Source organism: Sorex araneus, chromosome 1 (assembly GCF_027595985.1).
Source record: "Sorex araneus isolate mSorAra2 chromosome 1, mSorAra2.pri, whole genome shotgun sequence".
In the NCBI taxonomy this organism is placed as follows: Eukaryota; Metazoa; Chordata; class Mammalia; order Eulipotyphla; family Soricidae; genus Sorex; species Sorex araneus.
In genome coordinates, this window is record NC_073302.1 from 228,382,103 (window position 1) to 228,403,291 (window position 21,189).

The window sequence follows — 21,189 nt, forward strand, 5'->3', positions numbered from 1 at the left end:
CTATTAGAGTCCCTATTAGTTTAGAACCCTAATAGAGTTCCCTATTAGTTTCCCTATTAGAGTCAATCCTAATAGGGCTCAGTGGACCATATGGGATACTGGAATTGAACCTGGGGTGGCAACATGCAAGGCAAGCTGTTCTGTTTCTCTGCTCCCCTAACATGTATTTCTTATTTTCATACACTAGTAATGATACAGCCTCTTTCTAAAGTGTAGTACCTAATCAAATGTTTTTATAAATCATTTACACATTTGTCATATGCTCCTTTATATAGTTCCTTGAGTGTGCTCAGACCCATTGAGAATGATTTCCAAATAAAATAGCCCTGTGCCAGACCATCACGTTTCTCAGATAAAAAGTCACATAGGAATTTGAAATGGAATTACTGCGACAAACTAAAAATATAGACTAATCATTATAAAACATGCAAAGGTTATTCTAAATTATATCATATTGACTTTTTGAATGGTTAGGGTTTTTTCTTTTTAAATATTCTTCAATTCAAAGTCAAACCAAGGAAGAATCCCTCTGGAAATAATTGGAAGTACTCAGTTGGATGGAAACAAAATAAGAAGATCTATGAATGGCAGAAGTTCATCATTTAAAGTACCTGCTTTTAATAACAGTGATCTGTTTTAAACTCCATCTGTAGTTTCTCCAGAGAAAAATTATATTTTATGTAATTGAAACAAGAAGAAAAGCTTATGACAATTTTTTCATGACATATTCACGGGGAGTTGGCATATGTCACATGGGTTGACATATATTCACATTGCATATGAAAACACATGTGTTAACAATTCTGTTTCTATTTAATGACACACTACATGCCAATAATTTCTTGCTGAACAAATTAATGAGTTTCAATGAAATCTCTCTTGACTTGAATTTTCATTTGGTCTGAGCCACCCTTTGGTTATTATAGTCATATTGAAAAAATCGTGGGCTTCAGCAATACCACTTCCAGGAACATATCCGCAGGGTGCAAAAACATAGAGTAGAAATGACATCTGCACTTGTAAGTTCATTGCAGCACTATTCACAATAGCCAGAGTCTGGAAACAATCCGAGTGCCTGAGAACAGATGACTGGTTGAAAAAAAAAAAACTATGGTACATCTACACAGTGGAATATTATACAGCTGTTGGGAAAAATGAAACCATGAAATTGGCTTATAAATGAATGGACATGGAAAGTATCATGCTGATTGAACTGAGAAAAGAAGAGGGACAGATATAAAATGATTGTGGGATATAGAAAAAAAGTAGTATGAAACTAACACCCAAGAACAGTAGAAACAAGGGCAAGGAGGATTGGTTCACACTTGGAAGCCTGCCTCAAGGACTAGGGAAGAGGGCAGTTGGGATAGAGAAGGGATCATTATGATAATGATGGGAGATGTGTGCTGAAAGTGAGTGAATAACAAAACATAATGGCCTCTCAATATCTGTATTGCAAGCCATAATGCCCAAAAGAAGAGAGGGGGGGCAGGCTGAGGGGAGTGGGGTGGTGGCGGAAGGAATACAGGCGATATTGGTGATGGTAAATGTACACTGGTGGAGGCATGCATGTTGGAACATTGGATCACTGAAACATGATCATGAAAGTTTTGTAACTATCTCACAGTTACTCGATAAAACTTTTTTTTAAAAGCCATGGGTTTATCTAAGAATGAAGTTCAATCATTGGCCAATTTTTAAAGGTTTTATATTTTTAAGGCACCAAATATGACCCACACTACAAAGACTAACTTTTCCTCATCCAAACTACAATATTATGTTTTGTTGAGTTTTCCTATAAATTGAACTTCTGCTACTTGAGTTAGTTACACAACCCAATTGTCTATAGAAACCTGTTAACTAGAACATAAAAACTCATTTGAGGTACATTTTGGTCATTTCAAGGTATTGATGTAATACTGATACACTTCAGAACAAAGAGAATATGGAATGGAGCAATGGCTCATGGACATATGCTAAATAATACCAGACTCTTTTCAGGCAGGTTAATCAATTTACTTCCGTAGGAAGCATTGTTAATACAATATAACTCTTCCACTTAATAATTACCTATAAAAGAAGTATTTTTTTATATCTTGGACCAAATAGAAATTCTGAGATAATAATAGTAGAATTATTTCCATTTCATGGGAAATATTCTGGAAGAAGAAAGCAGGAAGCATACGTACAGGCAGCATATTAGAGTCATCACAATACTTAAAGTTGTTTTTTTGAAATAAACCATATGAAGAAATAGCTTGAGAACTAGGGATGCATCTTTATAGTCGAAATAAAATACTACTACTACTACTACCACCACTACTACTAATAGTAGTAATAGTAATAGCACTGTAGCACTGTCATCCCATTGCTCTTTGATTTGCTCAAGCAGGCACCAGTAACGTCTCCATTGTGAGATTTGTTGTTACTTTTTTTGGCATATCGAATACGCCACGGGTAGCTTGCCAGGCTCAACCACAAATCACACACTGTATCCATGCAGGTATGAACCACAAACCATACACTATTATGAGTGTAGGTTTGAACCACAAACCATAGTCGTAGTAGTAATAGTAGTAGTCTTATTTTTGACTCTACCCATTTTAAAAAAGAGTATTTTATGATGAAAATTTTCCTCTAGGTCACACTTCAAATGCTGGGTAAATTACAGCATCATGAAAAGTTCTGCTCTGAGAAAGACCGACAGAGAAAGAAGAAAAGTGCCAAACATGTTGGCTACTTACTACCTGTATTGCAAACCTAACACTCAAAAGGAGAGAAATAATAAAAAGGAATGTTCCTGACACAGAGGCAGGGGTAAGGAGAAGGATGGGGTAGTAGTGGGATACTGGGACCATTGGTGGTGGAGAATGGGCACTGGTTGAGGGATGGGTACTCGATCATTGTATGACTGAAACGAAATCATGAAAGTTTGCAAGTCTGTAAGTATACCTCATAGTGATTCATTAAAAAAGAAAATTAAAAAAAAGAAAAGTGCCTGCCACAGAGGCAGACGGAGGCAGGGAGAGAAACTGGGTGATGGGAAATGCATGCTGGTGAAGGGATGGGTGTTGGTATATTATATGACTGAAACCCACTCATAAACAACAATATTGTAACTGTGTATCTCACTGTGATTCTGTTAAAAACATTTTTTAAGGAAAAAGAAGAGAAGCTCTGGTATTAGATTTCATCCAACCAGGGAGAGTTATGATGTATCTCCTGAAGGAGAGTTTCTTTTCTTCCTCATGCACCCTGCTTTGAGTACTGTTCTAATTCAATTAGCCCCCATTTGTCAAGCAAATTTAAGATCATAAAACTCTGGGAATTCTAAAGACCATCTTCATATTCTCTCATTTCGACTTATTCTGCAATGTTTACCTAAGCACTTCTACTCTTTAAATGTGGGGAAGAACATGGCTGCAGCGAAGACAGGCTGTCCGTTCCCAGCTCCTCACCCCCATCCAATCCTGGCTGTCACACCATGATATGCCTCCTGGCGCCATCTCAGCCAACAGCCTTGATCTACAGACTCTCAAATGAATCTCAAAATGGACTAGCTCTCTACAGAGATGTCTCTGGACTCCAACCATTTACAATCTTAGAATCCAGAAACGCACGGCCATTTTTGTGGCCATGCAACCTCTCATGATTCATAATAAGCAATAGAAAATAAATTATCTAGCATCTGCCCCTGGCAGACAGGCTTGAATGCTGGTGGGAAAATTCAAAATAAGGGTGGTGGGATTAGTATTGAAATATTGAATGTAATCAAGTAATGTGAACAATCTTATGAAAATAAAATTAAAAAAAATAAATGTGGAGAAGGGAGGGAGAGAGCTCAGAGAGTGGGAAGTAATGATATTCCTGTGACTGGAAAAGAAAATCAAAGCACTCTAAACAAAAGCAGAAACTGATGAACTACAGATATATAGTTCTGGTAAAGACAAAGGGAAAATCTTATTCTTCAAACCAAGATGTATAGTTTCATATGTCTGCTATTAGAGCTACCATCATATATCCATTTATATTTCAGCAGAGTAGATACTACAGGAGATGAGGTGTTATCCGAATCTTTCTTAGACTATTTTGAACTTTACTGTACTCTGGAACCCTTAAAAGAAACCACAAATCTCCAACTAAACAACTTTTGGAATGCCATTACTTTTCATTTTTATTTTTCCAAAGGAAAGGTGGGTTAACTTTTGTTACATTCATTTTAAATATATACTATATCCTTAAATGTGAGGACCCACTTTTAAAACTCCATCCCACTGGGGCCAGATAGGTAGTATAATGGGTAAGGCACTTGCTTTGCATTGCACCCAACCCAGGTTCAATCCCCCACACCTCATATGATCCCCCCAAGCCTGCCAGAGGTAAAACCTGAGCACAGAGCCAGGAGTAAGCCTTGAGCACTACCAGGTAAGTACCAGGTACCAGGCCCCCTCGACACAAATAACAATATAATAAAATTCTATTCTATTTAAAATAATAGAATTTAAATAGAGCTGCATTTGAGTTCTTAGTATATTGATATAAATTTGGATACATAGTTGAGAAGAGATAAATTTCATATAAAATTGACATTGTTGTCCTAAATGGTTTATAACATGGGCATTCCAGTCCTATGGTAGCTTAAATAGGTTTTGCATGTTTATTTAATCATTGATCTAGAACCATCCAGTGACTAAATAAGAATGTTGTCTTTCTCCCCCTCTACTATATCATCAGCACTGTTCCATGTCATATAACTGTAGTATAATAGATTTTTATTGAAAGGATGAAGCAGCTTTATAAAGAGTATGCTGTATTTTCACCTCTTTTCCAATCCTGTAATTTAAGTTTAATTGCCATCATGCTGTAGATGTTCCTGTAACATGAAGCTAAATGAGGGAAAGTTAAAGTGAGTAACAGGCACAATCACCTCTTGATAGAAGCCAAGAGTCACCAAAGAGCATTCTGATCCTCAGTAAATACAAATCTGCACTAACTCAAAGACTAGCCTTGACCCTTACCATAAGCGCCATCACTTCTTCGATGACCAAACCTAGATACTCAACCAGCTCTTCTGACATCCTCAGGGTCAGAGACTAGAAAACAGCTGCAAAAGATGCCAAAGAGCCCCAATTCTCCAAATGCAACATATATTCTCAACACATTTAAAATCGCAGCAAAACTGTCTCTTTTTAGTACCTCCTACTCATCCTTTGCATTTTTCCTTAGACATCACAATCACAGACCTTCAAGTTTGAGGTGGGTCCCTTTAATGCCTCCTAGCCTCCAGTCCCCTCATTGTGACAATATTCATCACAATACACTGAGATGTCAGTCAGTTGAAACTGTAGGTATCCCATGAGACACTGGGCCAGCTTCTATTGCTGATGACAGCTCCACACAATAAAACAAAGGAAGAGGTGAAGGGAAAGGGTTTTTTGGTAACACGTAGAGTAGAGATATTTGGAGAACTGCTTACTTCCTTCTGGAAGAGCATATATTAGAATTAGAATAGGCACACAGTCTAGGAAAAGCCATCTTTTTATTAGTTTAATACCAAAATCACGTAAAGCTGTCATTTGACAATCCTGTATTTTGGGGTACACTAAAAGATAGGCAATAGTCAGGTGGAGCTCACAAAATTTTTTGCTAAATGGTTAGGGGAAAGACTGAAAAATGCTTTTAAAAATAAGTTGCTCCAAGCTTGGTCATGAATACTGTATTTACCCTGCTTCTGAATTCAGGGACCAGTCATTCAGCCCCCAATGTGCTCATGATGCTTCTTTAACTCTGTTCCTAATAAAAAATAAGAATCAAGACCCACACAAGAAGCATAATTAAAGGAATACTCTGAATAGGACATGGGGGGAGGGGCACAGGGAGCAAACCAAGCACAGCTTGCCAAAGGCTCATATGTATCTTCTTTAATTGAAATTTTACAGATTTTCTTTAATTAAAATTAAGTTTTGAAATATTTTACAAGACACAGGTTTCAATGTGATTGAAGAATCATGGGAATTCTAACATTTTCTTACTATTAACCAAAGTAGTAAAACCCAAAAATCTCCCTGCTGGTCATCACAATAGCCATACAACCTTCTAAGCCAGGTAGATCACCAGCTGAAGACTAAGCAGGAATAGAAGCAAAAGAAAAAGCATGTGTTCAAAATAATTGCTTTACTTTTTTCCAAAAGAATATTATACAGTAGATGATAGCTAGCTTTCACATATACCACCTTGGTGAAAAAAAAAAAAATGACATCAAAAAGTGTTCTAAAAAGACCTGGGCAGATTAGGAGGGCAGTGTGTCAAGCCTCTAACCCTGCCAAAGCCCCAGCAGATGCTACCCACACCCCTAAGCTGCCACCATGCCATCAACCCAACTCTACTGTTTCTCGACTAATCTCTGCAGAGATAAAATTTCAGGTACACCAGTTTTCAGACTGGGAGCTCTGGGGTCTTCTAGGAGTGGGTACAGGCAACCTCCCTTCATCCCCTGTACTTCCAGAAGTCTCAGCAGCCACACCTACATCACACATCTTCCATCGGGTAAACTCATCTGCTCAGTTCAACAGAACCTACAGTTTCTGAAACAACACCTCCAAATTCCACAATACTGACTTCCCAGTAGGAGCACACCAAATTAGAAGGGAATATAACATAGAAACTAACTAAACTCAATAAACAAAAACAATAAAACATGAGGTTCACCTAACAATAAACAGCTCCATATACTCTCACACAAGGACTTAATTACCCATGGTAAGACATAACAATTTTTCAGATTTTATTTTACTGTATTTTTTATAATTCCATTAGCCATTTAGTTGTAACAAGCAATATAAAAGAAATTATTTTGTGCCTGCTAAAAGGATAGACATGGAAGGTGGCTAGGGAAATGTGGACATGGTAAAGGGACTGTCACTCAGGTGGTGGGATTAGTGTTGAAACTCTGCCCATAACAACTGTATTATGGACGACTTTGTAAACCATGTGTTCAAATAAAGTAAAAAAATAAAAGACGCAGACAGAGTAATCAGGTGGGGTTGAAGGAAGCCCAGACAGCACCGAGGCATACTACAATTAAAAAGGAGAAATCAGACACTAAAACAGTGATTTTCAATGTTCTTATACCAAGGCGAGGCCAGTGGTTGAAACTACAGTTTTAGGAATAACTTTTTCATTGACCAAAAGGAAATTTCTGCAAACCAGCACCAGTCCACAAACCAGCAGTTGAAAACCTAATCACTGGCCACACCTTTTCAACCAATCCTGTTGTGCCTAGAATTCCTTCCACAACCCTGAACACCAGAATTTGGTGTTATAAGTGAAGGAGGTAGACAGTGTCTCCCACATCTAACAACAAAATATCAATTCTAAAAGTGTGAAATATCCGTGGATCTACATGAGTATTAAAATGCATGTAAAATGCACGCACACACTTGTGATGAGTTTGGTATCTTGACCATCTTTCCAATCCATCTGTCATTTTAGTCCATCCTCACCATTTTATTGTTGACTTTTTTCATGTGCAAATGACCACAAACAGTAGGTCCAAACTTAGCACATTTCAAGGTCAAATTATACAGCACACAGAATTTGGTCTCAAACAATAAGCCTGTGTGCATTCACTCAGTCAAGTAAATATGCACAAAACATCATGTTTTGTTTGCTTCAGATTCATAAATCTTTATCCCAGAAGATTAGGAGCTTCTTTAACTATTGCCTACAGAAAAGACATCTGGATGCATTTGTTTCTCCCCTTCCAACCCCACACTGCACCCAATCCCCTCAACACACACGCAACAGCTGTAGACAAAGAAAGCATGTTTTCAAAATTCCATTAGTTCGTGTAGGCACATAATCTGAAGCAGCTCCAAAATGGACATCAAGTAAAAAATACCAGTTTTCAAAAGTCTATAATTATATATTTACATAAATTACATAATCTTGTATGTATTTACATACAATTACAGATTATCAAGTAAATAATACAAGGTTCTAGTGTTAATGAGATGAAATAGAATGAAAACACCATAAACTGAAGCCATTCCTTTATCTACAATGCTGGCAGGGACATGGTCCCCAACACTGACCTGGCATGTCCTTCAACACTGCCTGGGGACATTCACATGAATGACAGGAAGGTGGTTCACTCCGTGTGTGTGAAGTCTTTGACCAAGTGCAAGAGTTGGCACTACTAGTAAGAGAGTGGCTTGGTTGCCTGAATATCTATTTGTGAGAACTGGACCCATCCATTCCACAGTGGTTGGAGTTGTCTCAAATGGATTTTGGGTCTCTTAGGACAAGAACTGAATGCAAACCCATAAGCAGGGAATGATTTGCTCTATTGCCCAACAGGACAATACACATATGGAAACCCTGAGCTGCCTACTCTCCCAGAACACTTATTTACATCAGTTGCATGAGTCAATGTTTATTTATTTACAAATCATTACAGTTTATTGTATCAATTGCCAAAAGCATATAACATTTTGTTTTTAATTTTAAAAAAATACCCAAACAAAATATCTCCAAAAGTATACATTAAAGTAGCATTTTCTAGGAATGCATAGAGAGATAAAATTATTACACTAACTGGTTTTTTCCTTTTATAGGCTAATCCTCAAAGTATAACATGCTACTTTAAGATTACTTTTGGTAATCTCCGAAAAGCAATTTCTTCAGTGCTAAATATTGAGTCAATGATGTCCTAGAAAATGGACTCTATCCTGTGGTCGGGTGCTTAATATTTTCCTGCCGAAAAATATTAAATGCCTTTTGGAAAAACAGAAGCCTGAATATGTGCACATTTTAGCAGCAGCAAAGGGTTAAATAATAAATAAGAATACATCTTAGAATTAAATTCAGTTTCTGTTTAGAAAGTAAAAACAAACAAAAAAAAGCAAGAAAACAAATGAAGCCAATATCCTGACCTTTATCATAAATCAACTATTTTACATTGCTTCTGTCCCATCCCTGCCCCCGCCCCCAACAGTATCTTTCAATTCCAATGCTAGACTTCATTTTTCCTTAATGCACATCACAGGAGAATTCTGCTAAACACTCCAGGGGCACACATGTGCCCATGGCAGTAAGTCATGCACTTCCACTTCAAAACAGCTTTCACTCACCAGTGACATCGTTTTATTTTCCATAGAAAATGTGCATCAGAGCAAAACAAAGTTAGAATATTAAACTTTTTAATTAGTTACATAAATTCCAACACATTTTCCACTGTCACTTCCAATTTCCCCACATAACTGGCAAGAAAGTGTTCTATGTGGTATGAAAATTGTTATAAATTCTTTTTTTTTTAAATATTGCTTTAAGAATTTGGCTCTTTTCTCCTTAGTAGATAGTAAGAAATAGATTCCCTTGCTCCAAGGCAAGTTCCAAAATTATTGCTTTGAAAGAAATATGTATTCTGATTTTCAGCATAAAATATTATAAAAAGCCTTGTAAAAGATATTCTATATAGTAACCTCTCCCTTTAAAAAATTGAGTGCTTGTGTAGACCAATTTTAAAAACAAAACACAGTCAACAGATATTATGCTTTCCCCCTCTTTTCGTCATTGTTGATGAAAATTTATTTGTTTCATTTGCAAGTTTTACTTGATGGGTGCTATTAGCAGGTATTATGACAGTTTGCACCAAAAGCAACCTTCTATAAAAGATGTTACAATGACCCCATGGTACCTGTATAATTTCACATTTGATAGCCGAGTGCACAAATAAGTTTACAAGAATAATTCCTTGAATCTGATTCCTGTTCCTTGAAAAGAATCTGTGCTTCTATAAGCTTCCTCCCCACTTTTTTGAGAATTCTAAATCAGTACAATGTTTGAAGTTACTCCTGGGGTTATAGAGGATCCACTAAAATGAAAGCATAGTCATTATTTAGCTTTGGTATATTCTGCAATAGATTTAAACAAATAGTACATATACCAACCCTAACGCTTTTCAACTGTGAAGTTACAATGATGGAGCAAGTCACTATGAGAGAGGAAATATTAAAGACACAGAATAAAGGTTTGAGACCCAGTTTATCTTTAATCCTCTGGGATAAGCTATGGAACAAGCAGTCTGAAGAGTGAATACTCAGTGTCATGAAAGATGTGCATATGTTTACAATAATACGGGCACAAAAAAGATTGTCGCCTTTAGTACATTAGGGTCATTAGAGTTTCTTTTATCCATGCACCATTATATTTACTTGCATGAATTTACCACAGATTCGTAGCGGACTTTGCCATTTAATGCTTACAGAGCCTAAAGCTTCCAAAATGCCTATCTGGCCTGTACATATTTCATTAAAAATAAACTCTATATAATAAATAAATATATAAAATAAATAAAATGTTGCCTTTGGAATTTCTATAAATAAATTTAACTTTTTTATTTTTACTAAGAGGTCTTTGCTTTAAATTCACTGGGATGATTCCAGTGAGAATTAACTAAAAAGTCTTTTAAGTAAGACTTGCACCCTCCATGCCTTTGAAAAGGCAGCGTACCCCTGGGCAGGCCACCAGCCCAAATCCTGATGAGTCAAAATATGGCAGCTGTGCTGTATAGGATGAAGTACAACTGATCAAAACATAGAAAAGTGTGTCTAGTTCCCAGCATGCATCAGGACGTTGTCCTCTCTGTTTCTGCTTCCCTCTTGCCTACTCCCCATTCACTCACACACTCACACAGCTTTCAATCTCCTCCCCTCTTCTCAACGGAAATTAAGCAAGTGAGCCTGGGCAATCCTCCAGGAGGACAAGCCTTTAAGTGCAGCACAAAATCAGCATGATCCCATTCAGGCCTCCATCGGACATTATGCATGCGACAAAGTTTGGCAACAGTGGCGCTGATGTGATGGCACAGCTAATCAATGAGAACCCACCGCATGAAACCTTTATAGTGGTTACTTTTTTAAGGGCTCAAGTGAAGAAATTGTCTTTGTCAACTTTGGCTTAGAATATCCTTATAGAGTTCAGGGACTTTGTCGGGGTCCACTGGTCTAGGTAAAAAATGTGTGAATTTCTGGTGCCGTTTAGTCCTCGTTCCTTCTCTTGGGGTCCCGTCCTTATTCAATGCCACATAATAGCGCCTTCCAGTGTCCACGTGTTTGTACAGATTTGATGAGTATGTGTTATACCAATTCTCTTCAAACTGTTCTCTGAAGACACACTCCTGGGTTAGTTTTTCCTGTTTAAAAACAAAACAAAACAAATAAATATTTTACAAAATTAGACTCTCTGCATGTAAGGTGATATTCAATATCTATGCAATAATTGCTAAGAAAAAAAAGATTCTAACCCATTGAATCCATTTTGCCAAAACTGTTTGCCTCAGTGAATTTAACTATGCTCAATATCTTGAAGAACAAAACGTCCTAAGTGTATTCAACTTGAATCTTTTCACATGCCCACTAGTGGAATGTGTCAGGGCAAAGGACCGTGTATATGATCTGCTCCTGTTTCTATGACCACCATCAGGAGGTAACCACCCCATAAGGGAGAGCCACAGCTGAAGCCCAAGATTTTCATGACCACTTCCTCTTTAATCTACTATCATAAAGTCACTTACACTGAGACAGACCAACGGTGTCAACAGCATGAAGGATATCAGACACTTTGTGTCCTGGAGACAGTGAGATTGATTTAGTGTTGATTTATTTTGTTTTACAAACATCAGTAAGCAAAATAATCTCCTTGCATTCTCTTTACAAAATACAGGTACCCCGATCTCCACCCTTTTAAAATTCAGACCCAGAAAGTCTAAAAATCTGTGTTTTCCAGGAACACCTAGTTATGGCTACTTATAATAACATTTAGTAATATACATCATCCTAAATTAGTGGCATAATCATTCCTATTAAAACTGAGTGAGTCTTCCAGCGTACAAAGATATCGACAAAGATTCTAGCCCTCTAGTTTGCATTGGATGCAACTGCTCAACCTCAGCTTTAAAAGGTACATGATCAGGCATGACCAGGCACCAACCTACCTACCAAAAAGAGAAGCAGTACTTAATTTTCAATTCCCAAAGTTAAAAGATTTACACCACAGCCCCTGAGAGAAGCACAAACTCTGACTTCTCCTTGGGTCCTGGGTGAGGCAAGGCATGAAAAGTGAATGCCCTTTTGCTCTCATCACCAAACTGAAACTTTTCAAATCAATACCTGTTTATGTTTCTTAAACAAAAAATACAGGCTGGAGAGATGGTACAGCAGACAAGGTGCTTTCATTGCATGCAGCCAACCAGAGTTCCAGTCTCAGCATCCCATACATTCCCCAGCATCACCAGGATTCTTGAGTTCAAAACCAGGAGTAAGCCCTGAAGCACTTTTGGTGTGGTCCCAAAACAAAACAAGGAAAAACAAAACAAAACCAAAAATAACACACTAAACTGATTTTTTCTCTTTTAAAGGAATTTTATTACAACACCATGATTTACAGTTATTCATAGTTGAGTTTTAGACGTATATTCCAGAACCAATCCCATGGCCAGTATCAACTCCCCTCCACCAGTGCCCCAGTTTCCCTGTCAGACATTCATCCTCCACCTACCACCTTGACAGGTACATTTTTTTTATTTTAGTTGTTGAAGTTTGGACCTCTTGTTTTTGGTATTGTTGACTCTGGTTTGGATATTTAGCTATTCCACTCTTTTAAACCACAGAGGTTTTGAATTCCTTTGACCCCTATCTCTTTTGCTTCCCATCTATCTCTTCTTCCCTCTCAATTTCTCTTATTCTCTGTTCTTCTCCCATACTCTGGGCCAAAGGTGATCTACACATGCCCCCTTTCAAACATTGCTTTCCCTCATCCAGTTATTTTATATACTACCTATAAGTGAGATCATCCTGTGTTTGTCATTATTCTTCTGGCTTACTTCATTTAACATATCTTCCAGTTCCATGTTGCAACAAGTTGCATGATTTCATCATTCCTAACAGGTCTAAAGTATTCCATTGTGTACATATAGCTCATCTTTATGATCCACTTATCTATTGTTGGACACATAGGTTGATTAGTTATTATACTAAGTACTGCAATGATTAATGGTGTGCATATATTTTTTGAATAATTTTGTGTCCTGGAGATAGATACCCAGAAGTGTAATTGCTGGGTCATATGACAGCTCAATTTTTACTTTACTGAGATATCTCCATACTGTCTTTCATAAAGGTAGAATAGACAATATGCCCACCAAGAGTAGGTAATAGTTCCTTTTTTCACCACACCTCTGCCAACACAGCTTATTCCCAGAATTTCTGATGTGTGCCATTCTCACTAATGTGAGATAGTATCTCACTGCCATCTTGATTTGGATTTCCCTAATAATAAATGATGAGCATTTTTTATGTTCTTATTGGTCATCCCTTGGTTTTCCTTAGAGAAGTGCCTGTTCATTTCTACTCCCCAATTTTAGGTGGGGTTTTGGATTTTTTTCTTCTTGTTGTTGATCTTTGTGAGGATCAACAACATATATAAACATGTAAAGTATATAATGTACACTTTATATATCCTGGATATCAACCCTTTATCTGAGTTGAACACAAATATTTTCTTCCATTCAGTTAGCTTTTAGCCAGTGTTTTTTTGGTCATGCAAAACTCTTTCATTTGATGTGATTCTGTTTGTTTTTCTATTTTGTTATTCTGTTATTTTATAGCCTTTGGCAAGTGATTGGATCAAATCTTGGGAAATTATGCCTACATTTTCCTCAATGTACTTTGTAGTTTCTGGTCTGAACTAAAGATCTTAGAAATACTTTGGATTGGCTTCTGTATAAGATGTGAGATATTGATCCAGCTTTTATTTCTTACAAGTGGTTATTCAAATCTCCCATTACCTAGGTTGTTTTTATTCTATTTTGTTCTAAGTTCCTTTATAAAAAATTAGCTGACCATGTATATGGGGGGGGAAGAGGGGGTTGTCCCTAACCAAAGCTGATGCATTGGTCAGAGACTCCTTATTCCAGTACCAACCTGGTTTTTTTTTTTGCTTTTTGGGTCACACCCAGCAATACACAGGGGTTACTCCTCGCTCATGTACTCAGGAATTACTCCTGGCAGCGCTTAGGGACCATATGGGATGCTGGGAATTGAACCCGGATTGGCTGCATGCAAGGCAAACACCCTGCCCGCTGTCTTATCACTCCAGCCCTGGTACCAACCTGTTTTGATTATTATGGCTGTATAGTATAGCTTCAAGTTACATAATGAGATGCCTCCTGGTTTCTTATTTTTGAGTACGGTTATGTCTGTCCGGGTCTTTTAAGATTCCATACAAACTTTATAATTGACTGTTCTAAGTCATAAGTTGTTCCAAGACCAAGTTTAAGAATGTCATCTGAATTTGGATAAGGATTGCATTGTATCTATATAGCAGTTTAAGTTATAGTGGTCATTTTGATCATAGTGTGCTTCCTATGTGAATCACCGTGAGGGTACTGTTACAGACTTACAAACTTTCATGCTTGCGTTTCAGTCATACAATGATTGAGTACCCATCCCTCTACCAGTGCCCATTCTCCACCACCAATGGTCCCAGCATCCCTCCCACCCCTCAACCCCCAACCCCCCCTCCCCACCTCTGTGGCAGGGAATTCCCTTTTGCTCGCTCGCTCTCTCTCTCATTCTCTCTCTCCTTTTGGGTGTTGTGGTTTGCAGTAGAGGTATTAAGTGGCCATCATGTTCGGTCTATAGTGTATTTCAGTCCGCCTCTACCATCTCGAGCAGGCCCTCCTAGCACCATTTACTTGGTGGACCCTTCTCTATCTGAGCTGTCTTTTCCCCCAGCATGAGAGGCTGGCTTCTAAGCTGTGGAGTAATCCTACTGGTACTTATCTCTGCTGTTCTTGGGTGTTAGTCTCCCATTCCATTACTTTATATTCCACAAATGAGCACAATCTTTCTATGTCAGTCCCTCTCTTTCTGACTCATTTCACTTAACATGATACTTTCCATGTTGCTCTACCTATATGTAAATTTCATGACTTCATCTTTTCTAACAGCTGCATAGTATTCCATTGTGTAGATGTACCAAAGTTTCTTTAACCAGTCATCTGTTCTCAAGCACTTGGGTTTTTTCCAGATTCTGGATATTGTAAACAGTGCTGCAATGAACATGTAAGTGCAAATGTCATTTCTACTATACTTTTTTGCATCTCCGGGATATATTCCCAGAAGTGGTATTGCTGGGTCAAATGGAAACTCAATTTCTAATTTTTTGAGAAGCGTCCATACTATTATCCAAAAGGGCTGAGCCATTCGGCATCCCCACCAGCAGTCTGTGCGTGGTTGACTTCTATCTTCAGTGCAACATGGTCTGCAAAGGTAGTTGATACAATTTCTATCTTCCTGATTCTATTAAGGTATGTTTTGTGACCCAGCACATGGTCTATTTTGGAAAATGTTCTGTGTGCGCTGGGGGAAAAAATGTGTATTCTCTCTTTTTGGGATGCAAAGCCCTGTATAGATCTATTAGCTCCCTCTCTTCTATCTCTTCCTTCAAAGCCAGCGTTTTCTTGCTGAGTTTTAATCTTATAGATCTATCTAGAAGTGATAGGGGATGTTGAAGTCTCCAGCTACTATTGTGTTGTTAGCAATGTCCTTGTTAAAATCTGTTAGCAGCTGTTTTAAGTATTTAGCTGGTCCCTCATTAGGTGAGTACACGTTTAGGAGTGTGATTTCTTCCTGCTGTACATATCCCTTGACTCATAAAAATTGGCCTTTTCTGTTCCTTCGAATCTTTTTCAACCTGAAATCTATGTTGTCGGATACTAGTATGGCCACCCCAGCTTTTTTGAGGGAGTTGTTTGCTTGTAGGATTGTTTTCCATCCTTTGACTTTGAGTCTGTGCTTTTTCTGACTATTCAGATGTGCTTCTTTAGGTAGCAGAATGTTGGGGTTTAGTTTCCGAATCCATTTTGCCACTCCGTATCTCTTAATTTGTGCATTTAGGCCATTGACATTGAGGGAGATTACTGTCATGAGTTTTGTGCCATCTTTCTGTTGGGGTTCTTTGTGCTTGTAGGGGTTTGTCTTGTCTTACAGTAGTACCTTTAGTCCTTTTTTAAAGTTTGATTTTGAGTCTATGAAGTTCTTGAGCTGTTGTTTATCCATGAAATAGTGTATTGTTCCTTCAAGTTTGAGTGAGTTTAGCCAGATAAAGTATTCTTGGTGATGCGTTCATTTCATTGAGTTTTTTCACTATATCCCCCCATTGTGTTTGGGCTTAGAGGGTTTCCTCTGATAGGTCTGCTGTAAATCTAAGGGGTGCTCCTTTGTATGTGATTTCCTTCTTTGACCTTGCTGCTTGCAGTATTGTGTCTTATCTGTGGCATCCATCATTCTGACTATGATATGCCTTGGAGTCTTTTTATTAGGGTCTCTTTTAGCTGGCACCCTTCAGCCTCCTTGGATCTGGATGCCTGCATTCTCCAGCTCTGGGAATTTCTTAGCAATGATGTCTTTAACTGTTGTTTTTTCATTGGGGTTACTTCCCTGTGCTTCTGGTACTCCGATGATTCTAATGTTGGTCCTCTTGAAATTATTCCCTAGGTCTTTGATTCGCTTAAGAGCTATTTTGAGGTCTTTTCCCATTGCTTGTTGTTGCCTGTAAGCTTCCTGCAGCTCATCTTCAAGCTCACTGATTCTGTCTTCGGCTGTGGCCATTCTACTATTGAGGGCACCCACTAAGTTTTAATTTCATCTACAGAATCCTTAATTTATGACACTTCATTTTGTAGTTTTTTTATTTCTTCTCTCATTTCTTCCTGTATTTTCTCAGCTGTCCATTCCATTGTTTCTTTCATGTCCTCCTTTAATTTCCTGGATGTCTGTTGAGCCATTTCTTTGAGTTCATTGAACATCTTCAATATTTCAAATATTTCATCTCTGAATTCTTTAGTGGAGAGGTCTTATTTGTGGGTAATGCTTGTTGAGGTGCCTGCACGCTTTTCATCATCTTCTCGTGGTGGGAATTTTCATTGTTTCTTCATGTTTTTGTAGTAATGTGGTTGTGGAACCTTACAGTTCACTATCAGTATTGCCCTCTTCCTCTCAGGTGCTCCTCAATGGCTTAGGTGAGTTCTGTAGTGAAGCTTTGGAGGATGTGTTCCTTTATATTGGGTTTGTAGCGCTTCTAGTGACGGCAGTATTATGGTGCAATTGGAATACGCTAATGGACTATTGTCCTAATGTGTTTGAGATGGCCAGGATAATCTCCACAGAATGAGGTGATGGAAATGAAGATAGAAATGAAGATTTCCGAGTGCCAGGAAAAGAGAAAATAACTTGGCCAGCCCCAAAATAGGCCACGCCACTTCTGTGGAGGCCACACCCACTACCTCAATGTGGGTGGGGTGTCAGGTAGGGGTCAGAAACCTGGGAAAGGGAGAGAACCAGGAGTGGCGCCAGAGGGTGGCTCAGGGGTGGATGGGATGGTGCTCAGGGAAGTGGGGTGGCTCAGGGTACAAGGAGATGCCTGAGGTGCAGGTGTAGGGGAAGTGGTGTCCCAGGTTTGATTCATATTTTACTTTCTTAAGTGTTTTGAAGTTTTCATAGTAGGTGTTTTCAATTTTTTTTCTAGGTCTCTATCTCCAGCTTAATAGAGTTGTTCATAGTAAGTTCTCATGATGCCTTGGATTCCTGAGGATTCTGTTGTAATCTCTTCTCTTTCATTTCTGATCCAATTTATCTGAGCATTTTCTCTTTTTTCCCTCATGAGTACAGCCAAAGCACAAAGGCCAGCACTTCCCAAAAACATCTGGAGCTGGGCAGGGAACTGAACACTCTGGTGGGACATGCCGGCGTCATATACATGAAACCCTACCACGGACACTATTGAAAACCATGGTGTCTCACATGCAAAAAGATTAGTTTGAAAAGAAGAAGGGTAAAAATAAAATTTAATAAATCATTGCACAAGTATTGCTCAGTTAAAATAAGGGACAATAGGAAAAAATGCATAGACCAAGGACAAACAGGATGGGAATTCTTGCAGCTGCCAGTGCCTTTTATAGGAATACACTGAACTTTAAAAAGGAAGAAATGATCTGGAGCTCCCACTTCAACTGGATGGCTCCCACATGCTGTGCAGGAGAAGCCCCACCTTGACGCTCAAACCTATCTATCCAAGAAAGAGCTCCTCTCAACATTTTCCAGTGAGAGATTCTCTCCCATCTCTGCTAAGTGGATGGAATAAAATGTATGTGTGAAACCACAGAAATAATTAGAAATTTTTTAAATATAAAAGCATGAGAATAAATAAAAATCATCTAGAATATATTAACTATTTGGGGGCTAGAGAGATAGTACAATGGGTAGGGTACTTGTCTTACATATGGTCAACCCAGGTTAAATCCCTGGCAACCAAGATGGTCCTCTGAGCCCCACCAGGAGTGGTACCTGAGTGCAGAGCCAGGGATACGCACTGAGCACTACCACGTGTGCCCCTAAAACAAAGAAAAAAATGATATTAACCATTTCAGTTTTACTTCCATCTCTATCATAAATATTCTCCTCCTAGACAAAATTGTTCCTGGCTTAAAATGTATGGTTCAGGTTTACTATGATTAAGTACATTTTCTAAAGAAATTATCCTCACTTATTTTATTTAATGCGACAGACCAGACACATTAATACTAAGAACATAAAAGGGGCTGGAGAGACAGTAGAGTGGGTAGGGCACTTGTCTTGCATGCAGCCAACCTGGGTTCCATGATCCCCTCATGATTCCCCCAAGCCCCTCTAGGACTGACAATTCTGAGTTCAAGTCAGGAGTAAGCCCAAGGCACAACCATGTCTAGCCCAAAAACCTTTTTTTAAAAAAGACACAAAAACCTAATTCAAATTGCAGCAGGAGTAATACTATAATGTCCTGGCATGGAGTAAGCCCTGGGAACAACTGGATGTGTCCCAGAAACAGAAAAAGCAAAATCCCAAACAAAATTGACTCAAATTAAGCTTTCTTTTCCTCAGCATGAAATCACTTCATTACTGACCAAAAACCTTATATAAAAAAGAAAATATTTCCTCTTCTTTCAGTAACTATAAACTATACATGAGTCCAAGTTTTCTTTGCATAGATGTCACACCTATGCCATGGTGGCCTTTCTTGGGTTAGAAATATGTGAACAAGAACCTCTGCCTGTGGGCATTTACACAGGCTAAAGCATCTGCTTCAGAGTCAAAGACCACCCAAGACACCAGCTTCACCCTCCCAACTGCATCCTAAACCTCTCCAAATCTCAGTGGCCATATCTCTAATCCAGGCTGGTGGCAAAAAGTACTGCCTGGTATGCAGTCAAGAGATAGATCTCAGCCTAGAGGAAGTACTCAGCAAATAATTGTAATTGTTTACATTTACAACATAATCCCTTAGCATGAGAACCAACTATTTCTAAGAATGAGAAAATAGCTAGAGCCACATATTCTGTTTAATACATGGGCAGTGAGTCCAGGTCTATGTCACAGCATCTTGCTATCCCCTTGTAATGTAGATGCCAACCAATCTCAACTAACAAAAACATTAGCACAGAAGGCTTAACACAGCAGCTTAGCCTCAGCCTCAGGATTGAATGTCCCCATGATGAGATACGACAATTTTCATAAATTTTCTTCTACAGAAATATTTTTTACCATCTTGTTATCCATTAAGTGATAACAAGTAATGTAAAATAAATTATTGTGGGTCTGCTACAGGGACAGGCTTAAGAGTGGTTGGAAAAACAGAGACAATGTGGAGGTAAAGTAACAGTGGTGGAGGGATTGGTGTTGGAATTAACACATCCTCATGAGCAACTTTGCAAACCATGGTATTTAAATAAAGTAGTGGAAAACAAAATAAAATAAACTGCAAAAAAGAAGAATCTTGTAATCCCACCAATAAAGCCTCTAGAGCAAGAGTAACTGGGCGTCAGACTAAGGACAGGCAGCGCAGGACTGACCCATGACTGGCTTTGCTTTTTGATTTTTCATTTTCAAATTAAATTTTAATTTTTAAACAGCATATTTATGTGAAGATTTTTCAGGTGAACGTAAACTGCTAATACATTCATTTTTATTTCATACAAATTGTATTTTACTTGAGTAGAGCAGTTTCAGCTGCTACCACTTACATATACATCAATTTTCATTGATTTGTTTGAGCAAGCACCAGTAACATCTCTCATCATGAGACTTATTGTTACTGTTGTTGGCATATGGAATACACCACGGGTAGCTTGCCAGGCTCTGCCATGCAGGCGCAATACTCTCAGTAGCTTGCCAGGCTCTCGGAGAGGGGTGGGAGAATCGAACACAGGTCAGCCGCCTGAAAGGCAAAATACCCTACCACTATGCTAAAAAATCTGAAATTATATTCATGAATCATATTGACACAGTATTTTCTGATTCTTAATCTTAACTGTTTATGACATTTGACCAAAGCAAGGCAATAAAATAGTACCAAGGGGACAGGAGGGAAACTGGGCACAAAGGTGGTAGGAAATATGCGCTGGTGGAGAAATAGGTGATGGAATGTTATATGACTGAAACCCAACCATGAACAGCTTTTTAAATTTTTAACTGTGTGACTAACGGGGATTCAATTAAAAAGTACTTAAAATAAAATAAAATAGTACCAAATGAAACCAAAGAAGTCTGTGCATTGGCAGTTACCCTTTTGATAAATATACTAAAAATCACTTTCAATATTCCTTGGGAAACATCTGAGCCTAAATTCTATTCTGTGTAAAAATAAAGTTTACTGATATTTTCAGTTTTTGTGACCTGTTCAAAACTTTGCAGAGGTCTGTTAACCTGGAGATTAATTTTAAGTATCTTTACCCAAATGATACACTCTTACATGTTTTACTAGGTTTTACTGTAGCACTGTAACACTGTAATCTCATTGTCCATAGATTTGCTCGATTTGCTCGAGCAGGTACCAGTAACGTCTCCACTATGAGACTTGTTACTGTTTTTGGCATATCAAATACTCCACGAGTAGCTTGCCAGGCTTTGCCATGCGGGCAGGATACTCTCAGCAGTTTGACGAACTCTCTGAGAGGGGTGGAGGAATTGAACCCGGGTCGGCCGCGTGCAAGGCAAATGTCCTACCCGCTGTGCTATCACTCCAGTTTACTAGGTATTAAGCAGCATAATTCTTCCTTTTTCCCAAAAGGGCAAAACCTCCCCAGATGTGAGC

General features: G+C 38.4%; 1 protein-coding gene across 3 annotated transcripts in view; it reads right to left on the minus strand.

The window, feature by feature from the left end:
• Positions 1-5,906: 5,906 nt before the first annotated feature.
• The window catches only part of FGF9 (fibroblast growth factor 9), a 51,931-nt gene continuing 36,648 nt past the window's right edge, over positions 5,907-21,189 (minus strand). For all 3 annotated transcript variants that reach the window (XM_055136716.1, XM_004604497.2, XM_055136718.1), the window contains one exon: positions 5,907-11,194. In XM_055136716.1, the coding sequence (XP_054992691.1) occupies positions 10,949-11,194 (246 nt within the window). In that variant the 3' untranslated portion in view covers positions 5,907-10,948. The remainder of the gene's footprint in view (positions 11,195-21,189) is intronic.